Below are 11,496 nucleotides of genomic sequence, written 5' to 3' on the forward strand. Positions count from 1 at the left end.
ATTTACAATATATTACATATGTATTGGTTTTAAGTTAGTGAGGATCCAACTCCCACTAGAGGTCGCCAAAGCTACAAGGAGTTTCAAGACCTTCATGGGTTTTTCGGGTTTGGGTTTTTATTAATGCACAGTTGGCCTTATTTCTGTATTTCTTTGTCGTCTTTTTGTCGTTGTTCTAGTTTTGATTTTTATTTCAGATATAAAAATGTAACAAATCACAGGAAATAATTAGCTTATCTAAATTGCTTTTTTTCACTTGTACTTTCTGCAGTTATTGCAGTCCCTGTTTGGGTTAATTATACATTTTATCAGTTGTTCTGTACTGTGAAATATCCATATGATATGTCTCTTCATCAGGGGTTGTCAGTGCACTCAATGATAGAAAAAGGGAAACCTAAACATGTAGGTTTAAGGTTGTCTTTTACCATATCGCTGAAAAGAAATTACTGTAATTACTGCCTAAAAATCAAACATGTTAAGCCCTCTTCCATGTCCCAGCCGATCAATGGCATGTAGCTAAGATGGTTAAGATAAGTAGCAAGATAATGCATTGGAAAATACAGAAAATTCTCTGTTTAAAGTGAAAAAGTCTGCAGCACATTAAAAGTGTCCTGTCGGACACCTGTGATAGTTTACTCTCTTCCTTCTTGTGTTTGTGTCCAGATAAAAGGCAGCGATGCAGGCTGGACGCTGGGCTACATGTTGAATTTGACCAATATGATTCCTGCCGAGGCTCCCGACTCCCCCCCTCTGCCCTACGCCGGCTACGTCTCCATAGTAACCATCATGGCGTTGCTGCTGTTCCTCCTGTTCATCCTCATCCTGCGTCCTCTCTGGCCACGCTGCTCCAAACAGCCACAGATCGTATAAAACACGCAGGTGTATGTAGGAATGCCGTGGAAGAAAGGGAATGTCGGAGTGTGCTCTTGTACCAATCTGTGAATAACCAATTTTACACTCTTGTGGGGAGGTCAAAGGTCAACGTCTGCTGCACATCTGTGGTCCTGCAGCTCATGTGGATTCAAGGACATTTCAGAAGGACAAATACTCAACAATAGAGCGGGTTTTGCTTCTCTGGTTGAAGGACAGTTTATGTGTTTATTTGTTTGTCTGTGTGTGAGTGTGTGTGTTTGGATTTGAATGTGCGCTTGAGTGTGTGCACCCACCTCAGTCTGCATGTATGTGTCTTGAATTATGATGTGAATATGATACTGTATAAATAAAATAACCCAAGTTTATATAAAATGTTGTAGATCTCTTGTCATTTGTGCAAATAGCATCAGTGAAAAATGTTTAATGTTGCATCATTTATTTACAATGTATCCAGAAAGTTATTTGTATTTTTATAAAAACTGACATTACAAAGTTTTGCTATTTATGAAAACCCATAAACCAGCGAAGTGGCAATTAAAACAGGCATAACATCTTTGAAAATACACGTTATATCCTTTTGATTCTTGTGATTTGTTTAGGCTGTGCAAAATAAAATACAACATGGTCCCTCACCCTCATTTGTAACAATGACTAGAGCTGCCACTATTAATATATATATATATATATATTAAACTATTGCAATAAAAAATAAACAACTATTTGGGGAAAAATTTTTAAAAAAATAAGTAATTTTTCATGCACAACATGGCAGAAAATGCTGTTTTCAGTCTCTCAAATGTGAAGATGTCCTAATAAAATATTTAAAGACTTTGAACTTTTAGAAACTGGGAGGGACATATAGACAAAATGAATAATTAATAAATCTAGGAAATATTGTCAGATAAATCGATAATGTAAATAATCATTAGCTGCAGCCCAGATATATTTTTGCAACTTAATTATACCTTTAAGAAATACTTCTGACTACCTGAGCAGCATGAGAGATAAATCCCAGTAACAACAAACCTCAAGTAAACCTTTTTTGTATAAAATGAAAGTGCTGCCCTCTAGTGGTGAGATGGGCACACTGCAGTATGACTACCACAATAAAAAAAACACCTCATTGCCAGTTTATTGTGTACATCTAGCTCAAACTAATGCTAATATTACAACAGTGCTGCAATAAAAGCTCATTTTATAAAGGTAAATATGTTGATTCAACTGTATGGTCATTATGGAGACTGCAGTTTGCATTATGCATCATTTACTGCATTGCATTATGTTGACAGGTTTCTATAATTTTGTCCACTCAGTTCACATTACTGATCTTCTTCTTATAATCCTTGCACATAATGTACAATAGGCCAACAGATGGGACACCTGAGTCCCCTGTTGCTACGTTACTACTTCCAAGAAGGCAAATTTCCTATGCAAATACCACCATAGATTATATAAAGTGCAAGAAGCGGGTGTGAAATCCTCTAGAGCAAACTGTGCCGCTGTGGAATTATACAGCATTGGCAGGAAGTTAAAACCTTGTGGGGTTTCCCTCCGTTTGGGGGCCCAGCCCTTCCTCTACGTCACAGATCCCGCTCTTATCTGCAGGGAATGGAGCTACAGGGGCGAACAAGAAAACAATGCCATCCTGATAGTCTGTGGGTGGTGCCTGCTTTTACTCCACAAATGTCTGTTGGTGTTGGCAATGGCAGAAAGCCATTTTTAAGTGATTAAGTGACCCAGCTTAGATATACACAGAAGGCTCCTTTTATACAGACACATTTAGAGCCACAAGTTTACAGTCCAGTCCCTTAAATATAATGTTTTCTGTCATCTAAGTGTGCCGTTTGCAGCAGATCCTGGTGCGGGGGTGTAAGGTGTTGACTTGCTGTCCTTCCGGAGGGTCGCAGCTTGTTCTGACACAGAAGGAATGACAGGCAGGTGATCGCCCATGTAATCCGAGGGCTCGCTCAGCTGGTCGCTCAAGTGATCCCGGTCAATGATGTTGGCCGTCTCGGAGTCCAGGTCCCGGACTTTTTCTTTGTAGAACTTCTGTCTGAGGCGTTTCATCTGGGGGAGCTCGCAGCACGTCTCCAGCACCACCAGGACAAACACCAAGCCCAGCAGCAGGTAGACTGGGAGAGCAAACACACAGACAATGGCAGCATGATGAAGTAAAGAACAGTGACTAATAAGATCAAGTAAAGGTTTGGTGAATAAATAAAGGGTGTAGTGGCTAACAGTCATTGCTTTGTTTAACCCTGTCGATCAGGAAACCTCAGAGGTGGAAAACATTATGATCCTGTACTGAACATTTATTGAATTTCATGTTTTGTTCCCAGGTAAGGGATCACATCCTCTGCAGCAGCCTGTTCCAAACGTGTCAATCAATAATCTCAACAACTATTGGAAAGATTACTATGAACTTTTGGAGAAAAATTCAACCTCTGTACAGTCATTCACTCATTATACTTAACCGCTAATCTGAACTCAAGTTGCAAAGGACTGGAGCCAATCCCAGCTGACATTTAGGTGAGGGTACATAGAGACAGACAACCATTCACACTCTCATTGACTCCTATGGGCAATTTAAAGTCACCAATTAGACTTAAGATGCATATATTAGGACTGTGGGAGGAAGCCGGGCACCCTCTGTACAGTCATAAACAGGAAACAGGAAACAAAAAATTTTTACCAGGCTTTAAACAGGTTTGGGATTCTGACATAGTAGTCTATGGGGATTTTCTCTCTTTTGGAGCCAGCATCAAGGTGTCGTTCAAGGAAATGACTGCAGTTTTTGACACTTCCTTACTGGTTTCATTTTTCAGCCATGAGACTGCTGCTTGGCCATCAACCATCAGTTGGCAGAAATAGTAAAGTAGTAAACATTACCTGATAATCACAAACATGTTAGTACCGTCATTGTGAAGTAAAACTTTGATTCTCTGCTCGAACCTGACTGGGCTGGACCTGGTCCAACGGGATTAGAGCCATTGTCCAGAGACTTCACCTCTTATTAATGAGGAATAATGTTATACAATCACTATTTAATATTGCAAAATGTAGTTTTTGGGCTGTGCTGAACTTTCAAGAGGTTCATTTTAGAGGTTGTGTCTGTTCACACATTAGAAAGGCTTGGGTTGACTTCAGTTTGTAATTCATTTGTAAGTATTAAGAAAAGGAATAGAAATTCAGGTTTCTAATTGGCTCAGGCCCAGAACTGCTGCTGTGGTTCAGGCTCTGCTGGGGTTTGGACAGAAACTTTGCAAATTTATGAAGACACAGCCTCACAGAGCATGACTGTAGTTCCTTAGTCTTGTTTCTGCTTCCCTGTGAAATACTGGATCATTTTCAACTCTCAAGATCACTTTTTTTGTTTTAACTGCTCAGAACTGACAGATCTATGCTAAGTAAGCAATGCTTTGTTTTCAGGGGTCACGATCCAACAGGGTTTCTGTGCAGGATGAGAACATGCAGGTCTACTACTGCTTGAGCTCTTGAAATGTTTTCTAAACCAGTGGATTAGTGGCTTAAGTTTTCCCTTTTAGGAGATAAAAGGCTTCCATCTGGCAGCAGCAGCAGCAGCACATTCAGCCAGGCTACATACCTGTAATAGCCAGCCTGTAGAGATGAGGGTGTGGGTTGGCCTCTTTACTCTGGGCCTCTCCAGGGACATAATCCCCGAGGCCAATGGTTGTCAGAGATATGAAACAGAAATACAGAGACTCCAGGAAGTCCCAGTCCACCTCCAGGGTGACAAAGATCCACGCAGGGATGATGAGGAAGAGCAGGGCTACGATGGCGGCGAGACAGATAGCATGCACGCCGGCGAGCTGCGCTTTAGGCATGGCCCATCTGCGGTGGAAATAGGACACTGGACGCTGAGTCACCAGGACCATAATCCTCTGCACCACCACGGTGAGGAAGAAGAGGGTGACGGGGATGCCGAAGAGGGAGTAGAAGATACAGAAGGCCTTCCCTTCATCTGAGAGAGGGACAGAGTGGCCGTAACCTGAAAACACAAAGCAGATGTGCTTAAGATGTCTTAATTACAGGGAGGTGAGATTTTCCAGGAGCCACTTAGACTCTGTGGAGCTCATAACAATAATTAGAAAACAGAGAGAGGCTCATTCATCAGCAACAGCTTATGAAAGAAAAGGTTGAGCCAAGTTCTGTAGGTTTTACTTTGCTCCTTTTAGCAGAACAAACGCTAAAACTACTCTAGAACTCTCTCACCCAAAACATCAGACATTCTCCCTATTGGACTCTGCTTTTTTTTCAACAATATTTTATTGTCATAACAATGGACGGTGTACAGTTATAGATACACAGACATTTTTGTAGTTTACAGCATTCCAACCGCCCTCCCCCCACTTTACCCTCCCATCTAGCCCTGTGTTGACCCCTCCATTAATACATAGATCACATAAAATAAAAAAATAAAAATAAAAGGACAGTACAGCAAACAGACATTAGGTAATACAATAAGATAATTGAGAAACAAAAGTAAATTAATTAAGACCAATAATAAATAAAACAACACAAATACCCTTTCACCTTTCTCGTTATTATTGTTGTAGTTTTTATAGTTTGTAGTGTGGAAATTTATTTCGAACATACAGTACTGTGCAAAAGTCTTAGGCAGGTGTGAAAAAATGCCTAGAAGAATTGATGCTGGTTTGAAGACTCGTCATACTAAATATTGATTTGTTTGTTTTTTTTCTTCTGTTCACTCACTTTGCATTTTGTTAATTGATAAAAAATAAAGTATTATCATTTCTATTTTTGAAAGCATTCTTATTTTAAAGCATTTTTTCAAACCTGCTTAAATCTTTTGCACAGTATTGTGTATTTTTTTTAAAGAGCGGGAAATGATCATACAAACAAGTAATATTTACAGAAAATTTTGGTTTATATTTGAAAAGGAGAGAGAATAAGTACAAATGTATTAATCCCCAACCCTTCTTCATAAATTATTAGTTGATTCCTTATTGATCTGAACCTATACACTTATTAATTTTCCTAAATGTGCATGAATATAACAGTTATTATCTTTTATTTCTGTTATACAGAAATATAAGTTCATTACTGATGTACATGTCCTTAACAAGAATTCATAAGAATAAGAATACAGAAATTCATGATCAATCAAGAATACAATTAATTAGTTATAAATGTATCCAAAATCATGTCTTTATACATTTTTCTAAACTGGTTTAAGACTTTGCTTTAACTTCACATTAATACTGTTCTATAGCTTCCACAGATTAAATTATTTTGGATTTTTTGTTTCTGTTTGGCTTTCACTGTTCTTAGTTGTTGAAGCTGTTTAAAACCAATTTTGTTTACACTCTTTGTTTTTATTACAAAGAGTGTCTGTGAGAACCTTTTAAAGCACTGTACAAATAAAATGTTTTGTTTTTTTAAAGTATTATAATTGTATGTTATGAAGCTTCAGGTCAGATCTCATTGAAACCTTCTTCTTGATACTGGCTAACATGTGGTGCAACAGATAAAGCCGAATAAGCTGTTATTATAGTCAATATAAGCGTTTAAATACTTTACAAGGTTACCAGACCATATACAAGTTGCCCCTTATAATAATCTTGATGATGTATGGTGACATAACAGTGCCACTCTCTAATGAAACACTGAATGAAAGGTTTCTCATCTATAATTAACAACTTTATTAATAAACATTTTACTAATTCAGTATGAAGCAGCTATGAGCCATTAATAAACCCAGCTTTTATTTAAAATAACATAACAAATTCATAAGCTCGGAGGCATAAGGCTCTGATGGATCTTTTCATTTGGAACCAGCTCATTATCTCACTACATATTCTTGATTGAGAGCAGGTGTGATTTTAAGAATGTGAAAGATGTTTATTGAACTTTTCCTGTCAGCAAAAACACATATGGGACCAATTATTATTCAAAGCAAAGTATTTTTATATGCCTCACATGTCTGGACGGGACTTTTAATTAACCATAAAGCCATTTGTTACAACGACAACAAAGAAAAGCCTTTGAGGCCGACAAAGTGTGACTTATCAGAAAGAGCTTCCAAAGAAAAGGAATGCGCTGTGGAGCAGAATGAACCTGAACAGTGGGTTGTTGTTTTTTATCATACTTGGCTTTGTAAAAGCGGAAAATGTCTGGCAGCAAAAGTTGCCAAATGCTTACTATCAAATAACAGTGAAAAACCACAAGTTATTTTACAAATCATTTCAGGAAATATCTGTATTTTAGAAATAAATATCTGTGGAATAACTGATTTTTATTTTTATTTTTTTTTACTTTAATAAGTAAGGTAAGTGTCTTTTGCATTTTTTTTTACGATTTCTTTTTACTTTCTTTTTTTTACATTAACTTTAAAGTTTAACTGTAAGAGAACAGAAAGTTGCATTAAGTTTACATTTATCAATATGATGTGTATTTTTTTAAATTGTTATATAGAATTTACTTTAATTTAATATCCAAGACCATTAAGCAATTTAATAATACTGAAAAATAATAACGACGAAAATATTAATGTCCAGTTATAGTAACTTTCAGATTTCAACATTCATTTTATGGTGAATATTTGTAATAAAAGTAATTAATTTTTATGGTATTTGTACTTAATGTAGAAAAAAAAACAAGAAAAACCCTGTAAAATATTACAGTAAATGTATGGAAAATCGCTTTTTTTCTTTCTTTTTTTACAGTGTAGTCTTTGGGCACATGGGACTATTGTTAGGCTAAAGACAATAATAATGATAATAATAATAATAATAATAATAATAATAATAATAATAATAATATATTAATAATAATAATAAAATAACTTACCCATAATCTGGGATGAAAACACTTGTCCCATGTAAAAAAAAGACTAAATATAGTTTGATTAGTAAATGCATGTATCTCTGAAGCTATAATATGTATATTTATATCTGTAGAACAACTAAAGATTTTTTTGTTATATTTTTCTACTTTATTAGGAAACTTTTGCTGCCAGACTTTTTATTTACATTTTTTTTTACATTCAATTTAAAGTTTTACTGTAAGAAAACTGAAAGTTGCCTTAATTTTACTTTCAGCAATATGATTTTTTTTTAGCATAGAAGTCACTGTAATTTAACATTCAAGACTATTAGGCCATTGAATAATACTGTAAAAAAATCTATAATGTCCCATTATATTCTTTTACAGATTACAACATACATTTGATGGTTAATAAAAAACACAGCTGTAGGCCTGATGTGAAATTTTTAAAAAAGTACGTGAGTTCATAGCAGATCTGAAGACTTTAGACACATCAGAACTAAAGTTGTGGCATTTTTATTATATTGAATACAGACTTTGGGCTCTCCCCCCCTGTGTCTCCGGGGCTCACCTGTTGTGGTCAGTACGGTGCTGGTGAAGAACAGCGAGGAAACAAAGTCCCAGTTTCTCTCGGTGTCGTTACCCAGCACAGACACGCCATAGTTGTTGGCCTCCAGCGCGCGGGCCAGCAGCTCCTCCAGGCGCGCGTCGGACACGCAGGTGTTGTTGCTCAGGAACTCCTGCCGGGCCTCCTTCAGCTCCCGCCGGAGCTCCTGCTCGTAGGGCAGCTCGATGGCGGAGAAGATCCCGGCGCCGATCAGCAGGTAGAGGATGTAACCGACGACCAGCAGCCCAAAATTCAGCGCGGACCGGTTCCGCTCCGCAAACCGGGCGCACCAGCCGTCAGTACAGCTGCGGACCATCTCTCCACTTAGAGAGACTTTATTCAAGAAAGAAAGCGTCAGTTAACCACACAGCAATGACCTTCTCCTCTCTACCTGCTGGATGGACTCGTCTTCCTCATTCCTCACCATTGAGGCGAGTGACGTCGCTCATGACCGCACCTGGTGTGTGTGTGTGTGCGTGCGTGCGTGCATGTGTGCGCGCGCTCGTGTGTCTTCCTGCACTTACCTGTGCAACCGGTCTAACAGGTTCAGTGTTTCAAGTCATTACAAAGGATTTGTTTTCCCTGAGGCTGCTCAAGGTCAACTTTCTTTGGAGAGACAGATTTATTACTGTTAAACTTTTGTATTTTTACCAGATTTTTACACATTTAGTACACATAACAGACAATGAAAATGAGAAAATAAGAAAACAAAACAATAAAATGACTGGAATACTTAATTAAGTAGGCCTATCTATTTCCCCGAAATATTTAGTTTCTATTTGTTAAGTTCTTCCAGGATGTTTAATAATTTCTAATGTTATGAGTTAAAACAATTAATTAAATTCTAATTTACTTTATCAAGCGGTTTAGTTACTTTGTACAACTTTTACTTTATACAAGTATTTCCATTTTCTGCTACATTGCACCTGCTTATTACATTACAGAGATAATTACAGTACTTTTTACATCACTACATTTATCTGCAGCTGAGATTTTAAATTGTTACAAACACTAACAAGGGCCATCATACTGTATAATTATGTTTTTAATGGCAATATTTTTTTATAGATTTAACTGTATTATTACTTATATTCAAATTGTATTTCCATCATATGTTATATGTTCTGTGTACTATATTTCTATCTTATTTTTACTATTATTATGAAGTTTTAGTTTCCACCTTATTTTCCATTAATAATGACTTTATATATTTTTTATGTTAATTTTATGTCTTTTTATGTCATGTAATTTCCTTGTAGTTAAGCACATTATGCTGCATTTCTTGTATGAAAAGTTCTATAGAAATAATTTAACAATATTATTATCTAATAACAATTAATTAATTCATAAGCAATAACAATACCAATAACATTATATGAATAATGGGAATACTAATACTAATAATTATTAGGGACCGAGCACTAACGGTGCGAGGACCCTATTGAAATTGGTCCGTTTATTATTATTAGGGACCGAGCACTAATGGTGCGAGGACCCTATTGTAATTGGTCCGTCTATTATTAGGGACCGAGCACTAACGGTGCGAGGACCCTATTGAAATTGATCCGTTTATTATTCTTTTTCTTCCGGAATTGGAATCGCCTTTTGGGGGGCTTTATCATATTCAAAAACTCACCATTGTACATTGTTTATTTTTCTGTCTTCTTTTTTTTTTTTGCTATTCGTATTTTAGTTCACATCAATATCTAAGTATAGTCTGGACCTGTAAGAACTTTTAATAATTTTTTATTTAAATTTTTTTTAAATTTGATTTAACTTGCCATTTCTTAACTCCCACTGTCTTAAGTTGTGTGATATGTGCCTCTTTTGAGGACTCTATACTGCAAACAAAATCTACCTCTGGGTACAAATAAAATAAATAACATAGATAAAAAGATTTAAAAAAAACCTGATAATGATAATGAATTTCATTTTTATTTTTTTATTGTTTTTTATTTTTAATTTTATTTTTTTAATTTTAATTTTTTTTTTACATTTTTTAAAATTATTTTATATTTTTTATTTTATTATTTTTAGTTATTTTTTTAATTATTATTTTTTCTTCGCTTCTGCGCATGCGCGGCCCCAGTGCACTTCTGCGCATGTGCGGAAGTCACGCATGCGCAGTAGTGCACCGGAGCCGCACATGCGCAGTAGCGCACCGGGGCCGCACATGCGCAGTAGCGAAACAGGGCCGCACATGCGCAGTAGCGAAACGGGGCCGCACATGCGCAGTAGCGAAACAGGGCCGCACATGCGCAGTAGCGAAACGGGGCCGCACATGCGCAGTAGCGAAACGGGGCCGCACATGCGCAGTAGCGAAACAAGGCCGCACATGCGCAGTAGCGAAACGGGGCCGCACATGCGCAGTAGCGAAACAGGGCCGCACATGCGCAGTAGCGAAACGGGGCCGCACATGCGCAGTAGCGAAACGGGGCCGCACATGCGCAGTAGCGAAACAGGGCCGCACATGCGCAGTAGCGAAACGGGGCCGCACATGCGCAGTAGCGAAACGGGGCCGCACATGCGCAGTAGCGAAACGGGGCCGCACATGCGCAGTAGCGAAACGGGGCCGCACATGCGCAGTAGCGAAACAAGGCCGCACATGCGCAGTAGCGAAACAGGGCCGCACATGCGCAGTAGCGAAACAGGGCCGCACATGCGCAGTAGCGAAACGGGGCCGCACATGCGCAGTAGCGAAACGGGGCCGCACATGCGCAGTGGCGCACCGGGGCCGCGCATGCGCAGAAGTGCAGGGGAAAAAATAAAATTAAAAAATAAATAAAATTAATAAAATTAAAATAAAAAAATATTTAAAAAAAATATATATTAAAAAAAAAAAGAAAAAAAAATTAAGAAAAGAAAAGAAATAAAAGAAATAAAAAAAAATTTAAAATTTAAAAAGTAAAGAAGTAAAAAGGACAGTGGTGGAAGAAGTATTCAGATCATTTACTTCAGTAAAAAGTACTAATACCACACTGTGAAATGACTCCACTCCGCTCATTTTAACTACCTAATAAACTTTTAAGTGGTTTAATTTATAAAAATGGGTAATAATTTTAAATGTATCATGTTTTTCATTTTAAATCTTGACCTGAAAAGTAATTAAAGCTGTCAGCTAAATGTAGAGGAGTAAAAAGTACAATATTTGCCTCAAAATGTAGTGGAGTAGAAGTATAAAGTTACATAAAATGTACATAAAAGTACCT

The 11,496-nt window shown here is 37.3% G+C and overlaps 2 protein-coding genes across 3 annotated transcripts in view; one reads left to right on the top strand and one right to left on the bottom strand.

Annotated features, from left to right (window-relative positions):
- The window catches only part of entpd1 (ectonucleoside triphosphate diphosphohydrolase 1), a 21,225-nt gene extending 19,621 nt beyond the window's left edge, over positions 1-1,604 (top strand). For both annotated transcript variants that reach the window (XM_059324671.1, XM_059324672.1), the window contains exon 10: positions 664-1,604. In XM_059324671.1, coding sequence (XP_059180654.1) covers positions 664-870 — 207 coding nt within the window. In that variant the 3' untranslated portion in view covers positions 871-1,604. The remainder of the gene's footprint in view (positions 1-663) is intronic.
- On the bottom strand, positions 1,520-8,868 carry LOC131959470 (potassium channel subfamily K member 1-like). Its single transcript, XM_059324673.1, has 3 exons — positions 8,252-8,868; positions 4,478-4,882; positions 1,520-3,005 (listed from the first exon to the last, which is right to left on the bottom strand). Exons 1-3 carry the CDS (start codon positions 8,601-8,603, stop codon positions 2,701-2,703), a joined length of 1,062 nt encoding a protein of 353 aa, XP_059180656.1. The 5' UTR covers positions 8,604-8,868; the 3' UTR covers positions 1,520-2,700.
- Between the last annotated feature and the right edge of the window lie 2,628 nt (positions 8,869-11,496).

Source organism: Centropristis striata, chromosome 21 (genome assembly GCF_030273125.1).
Source record: "Centropristis striata isolate RG_2023a ecotype Rhode Island chromosome 21, C.striata_1.0, whole genome shotgun sequence".
NCBI classification, from domain to species: Eukaryota; Metazoa; Chordata; class Actinopteri; order Perciformes; family Serranidae; genus Centropristis; species Centropristis striata.

Coding starts and splice junctions, on each gene's coding strand:
- LOC131959470 (XM_059324673.1), bottom strand. CDS start 8,603: ATGGTCCGCAGCTGTACTGACGGCTGGTGCGCCCGGTTTGCGGAGCGG. Junction 4,883..8,251: donor CACCGTACTGACCACAACAG/GTGAGCCCCGGA, acceptor TTGTGTTTTCAG/GTTACGGCCACTCTGTCCCT. Junction 3,006..4,477: donor CTACAGGCTGGCTATTACAG/GTATGTAGCCTG, acceptor TTGCTCTCCCAG/TCTACCTGCTGCTGGGCTTG.